The sequence below is a fragment of the Suillus plorans genome (assembly GCF_016647745.1).
Source record: "Suillus plorans strain S12 chromosome Unknown HD556scaffold_88, whole genome shotgun sequence".
NCBI lineage: Eukaryota > Fungi > Basidiomycota > Agaricomycetes > Boletales > Suillaceae > Suillus > Suillus plorans.
Genome location: NW_024537472.1, coordinates 100,176 through 117,322, shown reverse-complemented (window position 1 = coordinate 117,322; position 17,147 = coordinate 100,176). Strand labels below are relative to the sequence as shown.

Here is a 17,147-nt window from a genome sequence, read left to right as displayed (position 1 = left end):
GGAGACTACATAAAAATGCATTCACAGTCATCAAGTTCGATACGATGGTCCTCGACATTCTTCCTCACAGTTCTTCTCGCCAATCCCGCGTTCGCGTCACTCCCAATGGTCGATTTCAGTCGTATGGGTCAAGTAGGCCTTGCAGGTGCATTTGCGGGTCTCAGTCTATTCAATAATTCTACTGCTGTAACATTTGACCCTTCTGTGTCTTCTTTACTTGCTCGCACTGGCGAAGGCGCCTTAACTACGCTTGGCACTACGAATGCTGGCGGCTCAATTCAATCAGGTTGCGCCATCAATAATATCTTCTACTTGGCCGGATCCTTCTCATCTATTGGCAATACATCCGTGTCCGCCAGCAACATCGCATCATACACGCCTTCTTCTGGCGTATTTGCTGCGCTCGGTTCAAACGGTCCTAACGGCCCAATATACTCGCTATATTGTGACGTATCCACCAGCCAGTTATGGGTGGGTGGCAGCTTCACGTCGCCCGGTTCATCTGTAGCTATATGGGACACCAAGTCCAATTCTTGGTCCGCACCCCCATTCAAAGGCTTCACAGGTGGCGGCGGAGAAGTTCTTTCCATCACCTCTAACGCTTCAGAAAATAGTCTCTTCTTTGCCGGCTCATTCCTCACTGCCTTCGCCGCGAATGCCATTGCACTAAATAACACCAATAATCCCAATGTTCCATATTCTCCTGGCGCTACGCCATTTTCTTCGTCACTCGTTCCTGTTCCTCTTCAAGGCGCGGAAATATTGGGACAACCATCGTCATCTGACCCTGAGTTCAGCGACATTTCGAATATACTGTGTCCTGCTGGTCCGGATGGACCTGGCAACACGTGGTTGGCTGCGAACGGAAATGGCGCTGTAATTACTATCCGTGACTTCTCCTCTATCAATGCCTATGGTGTTCGCCTTGGCAACACGTTCCAGAGTGGATTTGGCACGACGACTTTTAGGTATGTGTCCTTCAATGATGGATGATTTGTGATGTCTCATTTTGCATCCGTCAGTGTGACATCCATTCCAGACAATACCGTACAGACTTTATCATATATCAACCCATCAACTGGACAAAATATGACATGCACAGCTACCTGTCCTTTGTCGACCGACTCATCAATCTTATACCAGGACTTCATTTTCACCGCTCCGGTAACATTGACCGGTATACAAATCACTCTGTCGGGCTGGACAGGTGAAGCTCCCGGTTTGCATATGTTGCAGCTGCTGTCCTCTGGCGCGTTCGCATCTAGCAACGGGAACCTGCAATCCTGCTTTTCACCTAATCCATCCAACACCACTAGTACAGGCCAGTGGACCACGAAAGATGCTGTCACCAATATCCCCGCAACACTACAAACTGTCCTAGTCTCCACAGTGGCTGTCGGCACGTCCCCTTCTCAGGCTCCCAGTTTTACTTGGCAGCCTTACGTCTCTGCATCTGGCCAGTATGACGTATATCTTGTCATTCCGGGTTGTGCAGACTTCCAGGATTGTCCCCTCCGTACATCTGTCCAAGTCACCGTCTTCCCAGGTGGCGGAAGCCAACCTTGGGTTTCTGCTGTTTCACAGCAGGTCCAGTCCGATACGACCACACTTGTCTACAGTGGTCCCATCGTCCCCTCATCAACAGACTTCGTGACCACTGTATCCATGACGCTTGCGAATAATCCTGCAGGGACTGGTCAGGATGGGCAGTACGAACTCGTCGCCGGTAGCGTTGCGCTAGTGTTGACATCGGCCGATGTGACATCTGCCGCCGGGTCTGGGTCCTCTGGGTCCAACGCGACTAGCAGTTCCCAGCATGGTTTCGGTTTCTTTGAGTGGCCGTTGAGCTCCAGTGCGAGCATTGATGCTACCGGAACTATTCCCAACACAAGCGAGACTTCTTTGGACATGATATCCATTGATCTCTATAACGCTCTGGGAGCTACAACTTCTAGCACTGTGTCCGTCAAAGCTGTCGCACAGCACCCCTCTGGCACTGTTTACCTCGGTGGCAATTTCCAGCTGATCTCCGGCTCGACAAGCGGTGTCTCAAACATCGTTGCATTCAAGAGTGGATCATTCATTTCCCTTCCTAATAATGGTCTAAATGGGCATGTGACCTCCTTCGTGTTGAGCGGCAACGAGCTCTATGTCGGTGGCTCTTTTACAGACACCAACACAGCTTCCACGCAGGGTAAACTCAATGGCGTTGCTATCTACGACGTCAGCTCTAATTCGTGGAAGGCCATGGGCGCAGGAGTCAATGGTGTGGTCAATAGTCTTGCGCTTGCCAATGGGCAAATTGTGGTTGCAGGCAATTTCACCGAGGCCCTTAATTCGTCGGCTACTGGTGTTCCCGCTGGCGGTTTAGCCACCTGGAATGTTAGCGCCGGTTTGTGGGTGAACAGTGGTGGATTTGTAGTGGGCAACATGACGTTCATCGGCAACGGTACTTCGCCTGCTTCGGGTCAGAAACAAACCCAGTTCGTCGCGGGTAATGTGGATACTATGGCAGAGTATGGTTCCAGTGGCCTTGTGATATTGTCCAGTGGTGGAAGCACAGGCCCTCTGGTGACATCTATGGGCGTCCAGCTTACTAGCAACGTTACGAATGTATCTTCTCCGGCCACCTTAACGAAGCGTCATTCCCACGTCCGTCGTGGACCATCTGCATGGATATCTCACCTCAATATTGGAACCCTATTCACTCGCCAGAGCGCAACTTCAAGCGCCCTGCCGCCTTCCCCGCCCGCTCCTGCTCCCGCTGTCCTTGCTGGGGCATTCTGGACAAATGTTTCTACTTCCCACCAGGTAGCCATAATTGGAGGCAACTTTTCATTCTCTTCCTCCTCTACGACCTCATCCGCCGTTGCTATCTATGATCCCGTTACGTCTTCAATATCTGCGCTCGCTGGTGCTCAGATCAATGGCGTCGTTCGCGCTGTCTATGTTGATCAGCAGCAACAGCTTTTCGTTGGCGGTGAATTCAATCTCACCGGAACCTCAGCAACTGGATTGGCTCTTTATGATCTATCTACTCAACAGTGGGATACATCATCCATGCAACCGTTGCAAACCTCTGCAGGATCTTCGGTCGTCGTTCGCTCGATAACGTCATCAATATATAAGTCTGACACTGTCATTGTCGCCGGTTCGTTTGCGCAGGCTGGTTCTGTGTCTTGCCAAGCCATCTGTCTATTTGATACCACCTTGAATCAATGGAACCCTCTCGGAAGCGGTATTCAGGGAGACATCTCGTCTGTCTCATATGCAGGAGTAAGTATCTATGTTCTTGGCCAGTAACATGTTATTGACTGGGTTTCGGTAGAGTACTCAAGAAATCCTGATTGCTGCCGGATCTATCACATTAGGTGGATTGACGACCAATGTCGCACAGTATAATTTTGCGGATTCCACATGGGCCGCCATTGGGAACAGCGCTGAAATTCCAGGACCGGTTACGGCAGTGACAGTTAACAATGGCAACTATTCCAGCATCTTTGTAGCTGGTCGGTGAGTGACACGATATTACTGCTCATAGGCATATTATCTGACTTATCTTGGTCTTCAGCACTACTGATGGTTCCTCACCATTCATGATGTTCTGGGATGGTGTTTCTTGGAGTAGTGTTGGATCTTCGCTCCAGGGCACCACCAACATTTCCCAGCTTCTCATGGTTCCCCTACTGGACACGCACTCAGCTAACAGCATCATTGAATCTGACCGGATGTTGATGATCTCTGGCGCGCTGTCCGACTCTTCGTTCGGTTCTGCGTCCTCTGTCCTCTTCGATGGCTCTTCATTTATTCCTTACATGGCCACTGTAACTGCTCAGGGAGCGTTGGGCTCAATTTCTTCACTGTTCTATTCACTCGCAAACTTCAGCTTTGGTCAACAACGTAAGTAACTTCTGTGTCTTCTCGAATCATAGCTCATGGTCTCTTGCAGAGTTCCTCGCAACTGGCATTGTCATTCTCATCTCCATTGCCATTGCAGCTGGGGTTGTGTTCCTGTTGGCACTCATCGGCATCCTCTGGACCCTACTGTCTCGCCGCGATGATAGAGTAGCGAAGTATAATACCAGCGATGACGACGACGACGATAATTCAGTTCAACACCGACCATCATCATTACTAGAACACATCAACGCGGCCACACGAACAACGATTCTCGGTGCTGCGAGCCCATTAAATGCGGTCGGCGCTGAGAAGGATGAAAACGCAAGAAAATCCATCGCTGCAGAACCTGATCCATTTGGACCAGATGGTAGTAATTACTTGCGAGCTGAAACTCCCTCAGACGCGGTCGTGGGTACAATGGCCGCCGAAGAGGAGTTTGCTCGTCCTGCACACGCTCGCTACTCGTTCGATGGGACGGGCGAGGGCGAACTACCTTTGACGGCTGGACTCGAGGTAGAAGTGTTAGATGATCGGGATACTGCGTAAGAGATCACATTCAACTTTACGATCACTGCGCTCATAATGTTCTCAGGTGGTGGTATACGCGAAATCCACAAACAGGCCAGGAGGGCGTGGTACCCGCGGCCTATTTGTATTGATTTGTTTCCTTCTCGTATCTTGTTTCTTGCTATCAGTCGTACATCATTATACCCTACTTAACCGAGATCGACCTTTCGGTCGCTCTTTCAATTGATATCATAGCATTATTTTTTTATGTTTCCGCCTTCTAGAGACGCTTTCATGGGACAAGATAACAAGAGGTAGTGGTTTTGGAAATGCCAAAGGAATATCATGCATAGTTTGCCATGCACAGTGAAACTCTGCGTCTTCACTGAGGATGAGAGTGAGTGATAATGAAGGTTTGTCAAGTACAAAACACACCTGCAGAAGTGGGTCCCGGAAATGCTTCTGGCTGTTGTGTATGAAACCTACTCGTGTCTTGAAATCTTCCCTGCGCTTCTGATCTCTGAACTCTCGTACGTGCCTCCCTGCCTCTCTTGCTTCACCACGATTCCTCGCTTTCACAGTCTCCATTCCTTGCCCATGTGCGCCAAACCCACCTTTGCGGGGTACGAGGGCAGAATTCTTGTCTGCGAGCAATCTGCGGACAAGTGCAATCCCAGAGTTGCGGTCTTCATTACTCTGGACGTGCGTGGGCTGCAGGGATTGTGCGTAATAGCGCTTCATAGACCGATGACCGATGCGTGCCCCTGATGGGAGAACAAGCTCGTACTCGGTATCACCATAAGTGATTTGGTTCTCGGGTATGCTTTCATTAGAATCAGAATCAGAATCAGGAGGCTCTGAAGCAGCCTCATCGACGACCTCTTCTGCATCTCCGCTGTCGTCCTCGGCATCCTCCCACTCCTCGTCCTCCGCGGGTATCTGTTTAGATTTCTTCTTCCGTGTGTCAGCGGGATATGAAGTTGTGAAGTCGTAATAGTCTGACACCTCAAGTCGGTCGTCCTCGGAATCGTAGGCGATCTTGCAATGAGCCTTATCTAGCATGTGTTTCCGCACAGCCTCGAGTGTCCGAAGCTCACGTCCCTTACCGTTGCAGTAGATGCATACATTTCCAACTGCAATTTTCTCACCAAGATATGTGATGAGGCCAGGAAGATCGACGAGATAGTCGGCATCAGGGACGAAAAAGGAATGCGAAGAAGACATATGCGTTAGATTGTCTGAAAGCGTGGAGGAAGTATGCGGACAAAAGAGGCAGTGTGCTGGAGAAAGACGTGAGCGAGCAGCAGCTATCTTAGCATCTATGCTTTCGTAGATGTCATCCTCGGTAGCGGTCGCGGGTACACCGAGGGTCGAGTCTTTGGGTATGGGGGTTTCGGAAATGACAGGGAGCGTGGATGACGGCGGGGGATCTACAGGGGCGCTAGGAACTTCGCCTGGCTGTGGTACTACTTGACTTGGCCGCGAGACAGTCTTGAGCTCATTCTCTTTGTGCTTCTTGGAATTTATGTGGGATCTATACGCATTTTCTGTTGTGTATGTTTTCCTGTTCGTGTGTCAGAGAACTTCGATACAAAAAGTACATGGAGAAGATGATATCAACGCAGAAGAAAGAAAAAGAAAGCGGTTGTTATGATCAGAAGGAACGTACCCGCACACCTCACAGGTGCTACCTTTCAGTGAGGACATGATCGCGGTCTCCTGACGGCGCTCGAGCACTTTTTGATTGAATATGGCAACGCTAACTGGTGGGAGGGATGCGACGCGACGCTTCATATTGTACCTATGGTGGTCTGAGCGGTAGTGCGTGCCTGTGTGCCCATGCATTAATTCATCTAGACAGGAGTGAGTGCCAGGACATACGCTGCTCCTCCGCGGAAAGAAAGGCTATCGAGCATGACAGGCAAGTGAATAGGGGTTGTTCGTTTGCTAGATCCATCATGGATGTCTACTTTCAAGGGTGTCGTCCCCGTCTGCGATGTGTAAGTCAGCATATGATATGCAAAGATTATTATCGGTAGCACAGCCGCAGTCGATTACTAAGTGATGTTTAGTAAGCACACCCGACGGTCACCTACAGTTGTTCGTGGCCTCCCGCTCGCATTTCATTTGCAGGAATGGCCCATTCGTTATCTCCAGAATGCACGCCATTGAAGCACGAGTATGATGCTTGCTTCAATACTTGGTTTGAGGGCTACCTCGAACCAGCTATTGCGAACGCCAACACCAAGGGACACTCACAAAGTCAAAGAATCGAGTACTCAAAGCAAAAGAAAGAAGAGTACGATCGCAAATGTGGGAGTATCTGGGCGGAATATAAAGATTGCGTGCAAGTAAGTAGCAGCTCTTTTCTCTACATCACAAGGAATGATTTCTCGAGCAACATCCAATTCAATTCACTAGATCGTCTGCTCGTTCGATATTTGATCATGATTCTGATGCTAATCTCTTCCAATATAGAAAGCTGTTACAGAGAAAGGTTTGGGTGGGCTGCTTAGCCAAGCACGACAAGAGAACCCGCTTCGCGAACCTCCCCCACCAGACGCATCTGGATCGTCGTGACGTGCCAGCTTTACATGTCGTACCCCCGAGTTACATAGTAGAGATGAAATGAATCTTGGTCATGTCGAGCAATTATGAAACTAACATTCACTTGTGTAGTGCCCTAAAGAGTTCACGGAACCGATCAACAAATAACCATCGTGACGAATCACATACCATGTGGCGTTGTCCGGGGGTACGGACATACTTTCTGGGTGCCGTTTTTCATTGAACCCGCTTTTCGGTACGCACAAGGGGCGAAGCAGCTCTGCTGTGAGAAAAGAAGAATGCATGTCCTGAGGCAGAGCTCTTCGACGACAAGCTGGATAATGTGGAATCCCGCGATCGTCAAGGTTTGGTGGTGAGGAAGTGTCACTGTCGACTCATGGCTGGTTGCGAGGGTGACAGGACATTAAGATTTTCCGTGCTAAAATTCTTTCATTGTCCCTGATTAGGTATGATAGTGCTGGTTTCTCTTGGAGTCCTAGTTGCCAGCAGGACATGTAGTTATCCGCGAGAAGCCTTGTGCAGTGCAGAGCAATAATGGACCATATTGCTACACCTATGGGTCGACTGCCATAGATATCACAGATGCAGTTCACGGGTATATTAAAGGGTCTGGACAAGCACGGTTGTATCATCCATCCACCGACAGGGTATCTCTACTGTGAGCATCTGCGCGAGACGGTCCGGGTTATCCGCCCCTCCGGCCATTAGCGCGTGTCTCAGCAGCACTAGTGCTGCGTTCTCCTTGTCCGCCCCATCGCTGACCTTGGCACCTCTCCTGTCCATACGCTCGCCGAGTATATGGACCCATTGTGTGAGAATCTCCTCCAAGGTAGGTCTCCGTGCATTCGTATGTTCATATAGATCTACGAGGCCATCTGAGCACAAGATCAAGAATGATTCAGATGTGTTAGTTGTGGATGGCTGGAGAGCGACATGTTTAATGTCCGCAAGAGCGGACAGGTAGGGCGGCGATTTGTTATGCGGGAGGAAATGTTCAAGTTTGGAAGAGACGGAAAAGCCGGGGACGCAGTTCATGAAAACTCGTCTAGTGTAGGACACAGGGAGTTTGAAGATGTGGTCTCCGATGGCTAGATGGTTGGTTGTGTGAATATATATGTTTGTGTTTAAATGAGCATGGGGAAAGTACTCACCTCGTGTGACGGCGATTGCGCCGAGAACTCTGTCGAACTTGATGCATTCAGATTCGTTTGGATGTTCTTTGCGGATGCGCGCGACCTCGGCCGGGTTCTTGCCACTGTGGTTTACACTGAGGATCGTCGCATCCCATGTACCATTGGAGTTTTTAGCTCCGAGCACTGCGGATCACATCAGCCTTGTACGTTCAAGCGTCGCGAAAAGGGCACACACCAGCCTGACAATCACCTAGGCTGGCTACCCAGAGGTTCTCCTTCTTTGGGTCCACGAGCGAAACGAGGGCAGTTGTACCACGCATGCACCGCAAGATGGCAAGATTGTTGGGGTTTGTGGGGCCGTTAATTGTGGACTTGATTTGCTCGTCTGTGAGGACAGCGAGCGTTGCTTCATCAGGGAAGAGGTGTTTGACTCTGTCGGTTAGGGCGTCATCAACAGCTCGGATAGAAGACTGCAGAAGGGTGGAGACGGTCGAGGGTGCAGGGGGTGTGGTGCCTGCATCGGCCAGAGCCTTGGCGAGAGCTGCGTAGATTAATGAGGGGAGCTCCTGAACGACGTAGTCTACAGCCTCTTCCCCTCCGTGGCCTGTCACAAGTATCAGAGACACTTATTTCGAATCCGATTAGGTTGCACGAACCGTCAAACACAGCAGAAAACAACCATCCGTCCCAGTCCAGGACGACAAAGCGATCCTGGGAGCGGTCGTCTGGATCTGGGCTTGGCTGGAGGGAGACACAACCCGTCGTGGTTGTTTTACTGTTGATGACGTGTGCAGAAGCCAGACGTGCAAGCTCGGATGAGATCAAAGGTTCTGGGATAGCACGATAAGTCCAAGGACCGTAGCCGGGGGGGAAGCCAAGAAACTCAAGCCGGGTAGAACGCTGGGGGTAGGACATGTAGGACTTGGTGAATGGGGTCGATGGGTGTGAAATGCAAGAGCGTGGCGGTCGCGTCGATTAAGATGCTAGCTATAGGGTATGAGCACTGTTAGCCTTGGATTATGCATGTACTACCATCACTGATGCATTGATGATGCGGATCAAATTCCAATGTGTACAGCAGAATCACAATGAGTATTCGAGCTGAGAGGACGGAAATACATCATTAGGCGTCTACATGCTACACTCCAAAAAAAGATATGCGCTTATATACACGAACAACAACAGTGAGAATAAATAAAAGTGTTCAAGAATGACAAGCCCAACAATACTTACGCCTTACCCTGAAACAGTTCATGAGTGAATGCAGCGCCGACCATGAACACGGGACTTACGGATAGTGGCAAACCAAAGCGTTCTGCACGTTTCCTCCTGCGCTCCTGCTCCTCAGGATCAACGTTCTCGACAGGTGCTGTGCGCTTTCCCCTAACTTTGGTGGCGGAAGGGACAGTCCCAAAGCGCTCTGCTCGAGCCTTGAGTTTATCGAAATTCTAGAGCGTAAATGGTCATGAAAGAGTAGAAGTCGGTATATGATGGTACTCACCTCACCAGTAGCCTTTTTGGGTTGTTGCTGAACGGGTTCAACGTAAGTCGTACCAAAACGAGCTGCACGAGCTTTGCGCTTATCCTCTTCTGAGAGTACGAGTGTAGGTGGAGCTGGGGCGGCTGGTGCAGGTGATGGAGGAGGCTTGAGTAATGTTAGAAATAATGAACTCGGTTTATTAAAAAATAAGACCAACCTGTTCAGATTTCTTGGGGGGAGATGCAGGTTCTACTGGAATGGATACTTCGACGGTCCAGTCGACTCTATGAAAAGGGTCAGAGTTCGGACACGTGGGTATAGTGAGACGTACTCTTCTGGAGGAGCAAGCTGTGTGAAAATTAGTATATGAAGGATGAATTAATGATAAGAAAACGCACGAGGTCATCATGATCAGGTGGTGGTACTGGTTTTGAGTTCTTTGGTGGATGAAGAGTGTGAAAGACGTCTATAGCAGGAGGGTTGGCCAAAATTTTGTTGATTAGGTCCTGCTTTTTTGCATTTCCTGGAGGTATAGAAGCCTTTGAAAGGATTTCTTTTAGTTCTTGAACTTTTAATGCTCTCCTGTAATATATATTAGTGAGTTGATATAATGAAATTGATGATGAATTTCACAGTTTCGTGTCCATTGTTGTTTGAAAGAAGAGTGTTACGTAAAGGAACGTGACAGCATGTGGGGGTGTGACCCAGTTGTGGATTAGTTTGTTTGAGGTCAACGCTTGTGCCAGCAGCCAATCAATGGGCGATCCTGTCGATCAGCTGCTCGATTCCGCTTACCATTACGCAGCTAGTCATCCTCCTCATCCTTCATCTCCCTTTTCTCGTCAATCTTCTGATATTTATAATCATCATTTTTATCATCATTCCCGAAACCCTTCCCCAGGTCCTTCTTCTCCCGCTCTCACAACTCATCGCAACTCTCCTGCAGATGACTTATTCTTACATCATCACATCGAACAAGACCAGTCTTCACACCAAAACACTCCAACAGATGATCACCAAGTAGATGAGGAACCTCTCTATGTAAATGCAAAACAATATTTTCGCATTCTCAAGCGTCGTGTCGCTCGTGCTCGTTTAGACGAAGTACACAGACTATCAAGGCAAAGAAAGGTCTGTTCAATCTAGTCTCATCCAACCAAATTTTTATCCTATTTTAGCCATATTTACATGAAAGTCGCCACAAACACGCAATGCGTCGTCCCCGCGGTCCCGGTGGCCGCTTCCTCACAGCAGAGGAAATCGCTGCTCAAAAGAATCAGGCCACCAATGCTCGTGACATTGCAGATGACGACGTAGACGACCAACCTCTCGTTGACAAGGAGGAGAATAACTCTCCTCCTACCATCGACGACCCAGTCCTACACGTAAACCCCTATGCCCAGCCCCCCTTTTCTGCCCAGCATCACTTGGCAAACACCACTGCGACAGCAAATCCCCCAAAGCTACCCGCACCTTCATCTGCATCCGTTACCCTCCGTCCACCATATACCCCCGCCCAAATGCACCATGTTCCCCACCCTCACGCCCACGCCAGGCATCATCACTCTCATCTTAACTACTCAGAAGGTCTATATCCTACTGAAGAGGGTCCCTCTGGGACCACTATGTTATCTTATGGTACCCGCAATCTCGACGCCCGTTGATTCAGAAGCTTTCACCTTTCTCTAGTTCTTTGTTCGTTTGCTTTGTTTGTTACATAGATGAGCAGTTCTTGTTTTTCGTACAGTTCATGTGTCGTTTTAGGATATTAATAAGTATCAAAGCAAACAAATGTGTGGGCGTGTCGTTCTACTCTATCTCCATCGCATCATCATCACGCTCAAAACTCGCAGCACCAGCCGTGGTATTTTCCTCTACGGATTCGGCTTGTTCATCGACCTGTCGAGTAGGGGAAAGTGGCCGCAACGGCCGATACAACACCAAAGCACCCCCTCCCGTACTGGGCGACGAAATGGGAATGATAGGCTGCGTTGTTGTCTGATATTTTCGTATGCGCCGAAGCAAAGGCGTCGATATTGAATAGTGAGGAGCCGCCTTGGTCTTGCCAATGTCTGCACAAGCAATCAGGACACTGATATCTGCCATAAACTCTAAAATATGCTTACAATCACCCTCGTCCAAAGTCTCCATGTTCACCTCGGGCGCCACGGCTTCGACTTCGTGCGGCGGTTCTTCGATAGAACTGGGGAGGACAACACTAGAAGGTGGAAATGTTGTAGATTCGAAAGATGAAACAGTGGGATTAATGGGCGTAATCACCAGCCCACTCGTTGAGTTGGGGTAGACCGGCGCTGGCGCGAGCGTCAGGTGGGCAAACCCATGCTCCAGTGTGTTGAACTTGCATCGTTTAGCGCGGCTTGTGGGGCTCGGCGATGAGCGCTGATAGGGTGATGCACGGCGCTCGTCATCCGCATTAGACAGTTTACGCTTCAGAGGTGATGGATCAAACCAGGGATGATGGATGGCCTGAGCCCAGGTGGTCATTGTCAGATATACCTGCTTGCTGAATCCAAAACCAATGTAAATATACAATTCCAAGGTTACCTAAGCTGGAAATACCAACGCCGCGAAGATTCCAGAATTAATATTACCACACTGGGCAAGAAACCGGAATTCTCGAAAGTCCAGCTTCGTCTGGCTTGGGAAGAGTCGGAGGCACGACCTGTTTGTGTTGGGCTGGTTAGAGTGTTAGCTCGGGGAGGGACACAAGCAGGTGGAGTGCTCAGCCCAACCACATGTGGAGGCTACACTATTGAGAGGCTGCATTGGCGAGGTGCTGTGAAGAGATTTGTTCAAAAGCCTGTATGTACATTTCATAGGCTAATGATTTCCAACGCCCAGCAATACGAACAATCTCTGGGTCAATTTTCTTTGCTAAATAGAAGGATGCTCCGCTGATCTGAAAGGAGTGACTGAAAGATGTTCCCCATCCCCATGCAATGAGGATTGAATTAATACATTTGAGTGCACCACCACACCCTGGAAGGGGTATCAATACTTACTGGCCATAGTAACGAGCCATGGATGCATACTCTGTATTGATGCCTGGTGACTTCTTTGTATTGATACTCTCCCTGTAGGACCGATCCCTTAGTTTCTTGTATCCATACTGTGCTGGGAACACATCCCCACCCCTGCGTAGCCCTGTGTGCTGACTAATATCACTGTATTCTGTTTGTTGCTGATCATCAATGAGATCCTATCAGATCTCTCGTAGATCTAGTAGATCTTGATAGATCTTGATGGTCCTTCCTTCTCAACCACCTAGCTTTGGAGCCTGTGTCCCTGGGCTTCCTAAAACACTTACATGTTTTTTGTAGTCTCTATAAACAGAAATAATAGAAATCATAAAAACATGCATTTTGTGTGGGCCAAAAAGCGCCAAATCAGCAATTCTATTGAGGCAAGCAAGTGTATTGAATCTCTACCATCAATGTTAAGCCCTAAATACAAGCAGTACACAAAAATAAAACAAATAAAACAGCGGAAAAAGTGGGAAACAATGAATTAGATGATGCATGACATTGATATTGTTGACTGGGCGAGGAGATCAGGAACCATGGACCACAAAGAAAGGCAGTGGTCACACATGGAACACCAGATATTCACTTGCCAGGAGGCATATGTGATGAGCGCCTTGTTCTCTGTGACTGCAAAATCGCCTCTGGAAACTGTGTGTTCATCCCACCACTTAGTGTGCCAATCAAAGTATGCAATAACATGGCACATCTCCTCCTGCAAGAGCACAACCTCTTCAGCCCATTGGTTAGCATGTGCCCGTGCCTTGCACTATTCAACATGCATCACTGTCAAATGATCAGCATGCGCTACACCAGAAGATGACAACAGTTACCTTCCGAAAGCTCTTGTTCACCTGCACCATGACATTGCTTCCAGATCCAAGACACAGACACTAACCTCCGACCTTCTGTTTCTGCTTCACCTCCTGCCTGCATCTGAATCAAATCATTGCAGTTGTTAAGACCGTGCACAAAGGGTAGGACTGATTCTAAGGGGCTTGGCTTCAGCTCGTGCGCTGCGCCCCTTACCTGAGTATGTGCCCTTAACTTCAGAATGAAGTCCGGAGGAAGTCCAGTGAAGTCTGAAGGACTTCTGGAGGAGTGTGGGAAACTTCGGAAGGACTTTCTGGACGAGTGCGAGAAACTTCCGGATGAGTGCGGGAAAGTTCCGGAAATTACGATGGAGTTTCGTCCTGACAGGGATATGTGTAATGGCTACTCAGGACTTGTCCTGAGTAGAAGCAAACAGAGGAAAGGCTGCAAGGACAAAGTCTGAAGCAGAACAGGTCCGGAGGACCGTGGGAAAGTTCCAGAGGAACTTCTGGAAACTTGGAGGAATGGTGGATCGGAGGAGCGGAGGAGCGGAGCTCCGGCCTAGGGAATGCCTCCCTAGGCCTGAGATGGATATTGACTAAGTTGGAGGACTAGAACTGATGTGAGGACTTAGTGTGAGATCTAGTGCGAGGACTAATATGTGTGATATTCAGACTGAGGAAGTATAGAGACTTTACAGGGTTTATATACTACAAAGGACATAACGGAGAATCAGTCAGCACAGTGCAAGGCTATGTGAGGCTATGGACGGAGCATGTAGAAACGTCTAACACTAGTCTATCGGAAAATAGTAAATGAAGACGGAAATGAGAACATAGTAAAATAAAGGTGGAAATGAAATGAGGTACGGAAAATGAGTATAGTCTAACTTGAGAAGAAATGTACAAAGGGAAAAGGCACGGAAGATAGACACGGGTCAGATCCGGATGTTCGGAAGTCCGGAGACAGGTGATTACCATAAGGGGATGGGCGCCGATTTAAGGTTTGAGTTCGGACATGACAGATAGGTCGGATCTGGAGATCCGGAGATGTGGATATCAGATCTGGCGTCCGGATATCAGATGCAGGAGTGCAGGGATCCGGACGGATAGAGGATTGGGTCTGGAGACATGGACAGGAGGTCCGGAGGTCCGGATGAGGCGTGGGAACGTCGTCGGATGTTGGTCCAGAATGTGGGATATGACAGCAGTGGTCAGACCATAACAGCGGCTTGAGCTTACAGATTATTTATGGTGCAGTAGTATATATTGGTTATTGTAGATTAGGCTTATGAATGTAGTTTAGTGCATCTATGTGCTATGAGTGAGTCAGAGTGACAAGTGATGGTTGAAATTTTGAGAGATTGAGAAGGTGGCACCAATGACTAGTTATATACTCAATACATGTGGTAGGATATCCGGGTCACTGTGAACAAAAGAAAATGGGCAGCAGGTCATGGATTCAATCTATATCCCATTTATCAGATGCGGCCAGCAAATGATCAGCAGATATGAGGATAAGACTGCTTGGCGATGGGATCTGAAGTCGGGCAAAGAGATTGAGGAAGCGCAGGGTGTTTGTGAGGAGCATGCATATGCGGTGGCAGTATCAAGTGATGGTCAATGGGTTGTCGCTGCTGGTGGAAATGGTGATTGTGGAGAGCTGAAAGCCTGTGAGGTTGAGGTTAAGACAGGGATTGTGAAGACATTTGAAGGATACTCAACTTGGATCAACTTTATTTATATCACACTGCTAGCGAGTACAGATATGGGGGGCGGGCAAGGAAAGAGGCAGGCAGAGTCGAGGCAGAGCATGACTGGATTGGTAAGAGGCCTACTGATGCAGGCTGCTAAATGATTAAATTATGTAAGCAAGAAGGCCTGGAATGAGAAGAGAAGCGGGAAGCAAGGAGTAGGAAAGCAAGGTACTGGATACAGGTTAACTCACTCAATATTCAATATGGATGGACAAGTGCCAAATATGAACGGCACAGCCTAAATATGTACCAGACAGATGATGCATCATTCTCAGATCCCTGATGCATCACACAATGAGCAATCTTGATGCATCACAAAACTAGGCTAGTTAGCCTGTTCTGATGCATCAATATGACATTATTGCCTGAGGGGACAAAGGTCCCCTTGCTCATTGAGGAACACTGATTGAACTTCACCTGCACGAGCTGTTTTGGCTGAAGGAAGATCCAGGTGCGCATATGGGTTACCTCGTAGGTCTGCACCAAAAAAGGCATTTGCCCTCGTGAGATGCTTAGTGGGTGCAAAGGCCCCTTGTGATGCTACTGACACTTCACCAAAGCACATCATGCCAAAAAATGTGCATGATGCCATGGCCCAGACACAGGCATCGAAGGGATCAGAGAGAGTGAGTGTGGCTTTGAGGGCTGTCCATATTGGCAAGGTGATTGGTGGACAGAGGGGCTTTTGGCGGCCGCTGTGCAGGTTCTCGAGCCCTTGCAGAGACCAGTTTATGCGGCTGTGGTGGATGTCTGACAAGGTGAGAGGGCCAACCTTGGGCTACATGCCAAGCTCGCACTGCAGAAAGGTACTTTCAAGCGACACTGACTGAGACTGGTTCAAACAGGGTCTGGGTGGGGATTGATAGGATTGGGTCACTAGGATCTGGGTTAGTGATGGCCCATAGAGTGAATGAGTGGAGCACTTCAAATAATGCTGGAAGTTGTTCGGCCTTGGGAATTGAGAAAATGTTGCAGAATAAATGGAACTTCCGAAGACCGGCTCCATAACTTGCTGTATCGTGGAGGGATGCTTGATTCACAAGGCTGGCAATATGGCAAATAATTAGGTTATCAATGGTTGAAGGGGGAGGGAGAGTTCACTCCTCACCAGAGGAAAATCCACTCAGATGCTTTGCATGGTGGATGGAGTGAGGAGGGAACCAATTCTAATGGCAAGGAAGATGTGGGATTTGAAAGGGAACAAACAGGTTGTGTGGCTGGTGAAAGGCTATGAAGTGTCATTACGACCATGAAATTAGTTTGCCTGCAAGATGTGAGGGCAGTGGGATTGAGACCGGGTCCAAAGCTCCAGAGAGACCAGCCTTGAATGCTGAGATGTCTCCTTGAGAAAGGGCATTTGTGATGTTGCAGCGGGAGGAGATGTATACTGCAGACAGGTGTACACAGCATTCCGCCTGCAGGCAATAAACATGCTTCAACACTGTATTGGTCTTTGCACTGTGGGAGTGGCCTTTGTTGGTGACCGCAACAACACCTACATTGTCGGAACAGATGAGGTAGCAGAGATTTGATAGTGCATCTCTTGAGATGATACCTTAGGCAAAAGTTAGAAACATGGGCAGTCAGTATGGACAAAGAAACAGAAATACCCAGCTGAAGGGCCACTTGAAACCCTAACTTGATAGCTACTGCCTTGGCCCAACTGATGTTGAATGCTCGTGATGGCCCAACTTTGAAGCCTGGTGCCCAACACCAAATAGCCCAATGGCCTTGGACAACAACACCAATGCCAAATGAGGTACTGGTGTCACCCCACCATCCAATGTCTACTGGAGAGGACACAGTAATTGGAACATGGTGTAGAGACTGATATCTCTGTGGCCTCATAGAGGTCTAAATTCCCAACGTCCCAATCACCTTCCAAGTACAGTGCAACTCATATCTTGTTTCCGCGCACTTGGCGCTCCTTTGACCGCTCATGCAGACAA

The 17,147-nt window shown here is 48.8% G+C and overlaps 8 protein-coding genes across 8 annotated transcripts; 3 read left to right on the top strand and 5 right to left on the bottom strand.

Annotated features, from left to right (window-relative positions):
- Positions 1–123: 123 nt before the first annotated feature.
- Positions 124–4,559, top strand: HD556DRAFT_1247809 (cortical protein marker for cell polarity-domain-containing protein; the record flags this gene model as incomplete). The annotated part of the gene is made up of 6 exons (XM_041298730.1): positions 124–968; positions 1,023–3,276; positions 3,329–3,513; positions 3,572–3,900; positions 3,950–4,442; positions 4,493–4,559. The coding sequence occupies 6 exons, from the start codon at positions 124–126 to the stop codon at positions 4,557–4,559; spliced, it is 4,173 nt and encodes a 1,390-aa protein (XP_041154168.1).
- Positions 4,554–6,358, bottom strand: HD556DRAFT_1505069 (C2H2 type zinc-finger-domain-containing protein; the record flags this gene model as incomplete). The annotated part of the gene is made up of 3 exons (XM_041309014.1): positions 4,554–5,971; positions 6,077–6,236; positions 6,289–6,358. Coding segments are annotated over 3 exons (1,545 nt in total), but the record flags the coding sequence as incomplete, so codon positions are not given.
- A 184-nt stretch (positions 6,359–6,542) lies between these two features.
- HD556DRAFT_1247912 (mitochondrial distribution/morphology family 35/apoptosis) lies at positions 6,543–6,987 on the top strand (the record flags this gene model as incomplete). Its single annotated transcript, XM_041298737.1, has 2 exons — positions 6,543–6,758; positions 6,886–6,987. 2 exons carry the CDS (start codon positions 6,543–6,545, stop codon positions 6,985–6,987), a joined length of 318 nt encoding a protein of 105 aa, XP_041154166.1.
- A 588-nt stretch (positions 6,988–7,575) lies between these two features.
- Positions 7,576–9,023, bottom strand: HD556DRAFT_1247793 (protein serine threonine phosphatase 2C; the record flags this gene model as incomplete). The annotated part of the gene is made up of 4 exons (XM_041298729.1): positions 7,576–8,063; positions 8,127–8,291; positions 8,344–8,712; positions 8,765–9,023. The coding sequence occupies 4 exons, from the start codon at positions 9,021–9,023 to the stop codon at positions 7,576–7,578; spliced, it is 1,281 nt and encodes a 426-aa protein (XP_041154165.1).
- Positions 9,024–9,207: 184 nt separating this feature from the next.
- HD556DRAFT_1413272 (uncharacterized protein) lies at positions 9,208–10,263 on the bottom strand. Its single transcript, XM_041304234.1, has 7 exons — positions 10,222–10,263; positions 9,987–10,170; positions 9,920–9,936; positions 9,806–9,872; positions 9,610–9,753; positions 9,401–9,556; positions 9,208–9,349 (listed from the first exon to the last, which is right to left on the bottom strand). The coding sequence occupies exons 1-7, from the start codon at positions 10,233–10,235 to the stop codon at positions 9,338–9,340; spliced, it is 594 nt and encodes a 197-aa protein (XP_041154164.1). The 5' UTR covers positions 10,236–10,263; the 3' UTR covers positions 9,208–9,337.
- A 32-nt stretch (positions 10,264–10,295) lies between these two features.
- On the top strand, positions 10,296–11,299 carry HD556DRAFT_1413269 (CCAAT-binding transcription factor (CBF-B/NF-YA) subunit B-domain-containing protein). The gene is made up of 2 exons (XM_041304233.1): positions 10,296–10,719; positions 10,767–11,299. Exons 1-2 carry the CDS (start codon positions 10,345–10,347, stop codon positions 11,250–11,252), a joined length of 861 nt encoding a protein of 286 aa, XP_041154163.1. The 5' UTR covers positions 10,296–10,344; the 3' UTR covers positions 11,253–11,299.
- HD556DRAFT_1413266 (uncharacterized protein) lies at positions 11,300–12,257 on the bottom strand. The gene is made up of 3 exons (XM_041304232.1): positions 12,173–12,257; positions 11,715–12,112; positions 11,300–11,660 (listed from the first exon to the last, which is right to left on the bottom strand). Exons 2-3 carry the CDS (start codon positions 12,091–12,093, stop codon positions 11,398–11,400), a joined length of 642 nt encoding a protein of 213 aa, XP_041154162.1. The 5' UTR covers positions 12,094–12,112; positions 12,173–12,257; the 3' UTR covers positions 11,300–11,397.
- Positions 12,258–15,556: 3,299 nt separating this feature from the next.
- Positions 15,557–15,868, bottom strand: HD556DRAFT_1247883 (uncharacterized protein; the record flags this gene model as incomplete). Its single annotated transcript, XM_041298734.1, has 1 exon — positions 15,557–15,868. A coding segment is annotated over one exon (312 nt), but the record flags the coding sequence as incomplete, so codon positions are not given.
- Between the last annotated feature and the right edge of the window lie 1,279 nt (positions 15,869–17,147).

Excerpts from the sequence above, each read along its gene's own strand:
- HD556DRAFT_1413272 (XM_041304234.1), bottom strand. Across the intron at positions 9,754-9,805 it reads CCCCCAAGAAATCTGAACAG|CCTCCTCCATCACCTGCACC; the intron begins GTTGGTCTTATT and ends ACATTACTCAAG. Across the intron at positions 9,557-9,609 it reads CCAAAAAGGCTACTGGTGAG|AATTTCGATAAACTCAAGGC; the intron begins GTGAGTACCATC and ends TTTACGCTCTAG.
- HD556DRAFT_1413269 (XM_041304233.1), top strand. The coding sequence starts at position 10,345 with ATGGGCGATCCTGTCGATCAGCTGCTCGATTCCGCTTACCATTACGCA. Across the intron at positions 10,720-10,766 it reads GACTATCAAGGCAAAGAAAG|CCATATTTACATGAAAGTCG; the intron begins GTCTGTTCAATC and ends ATCCTATTTTAG.
- HD556DRAFT_1413266 (XM_041304232.1), bottom strand. The coding sequence starts at position 12,093 with ATGACCACCTGGGCTCAGGCCATCCATCATCCCTGGTTTGATCCATCA. Across the intron at positions 11,661-11,714 it reads GACTTTGGACGAGGGTGATT|ACATTGGCAAGACCAAGGCG; the intron begins GTAAGCATATTT and ends TTGCTTGTGCAG.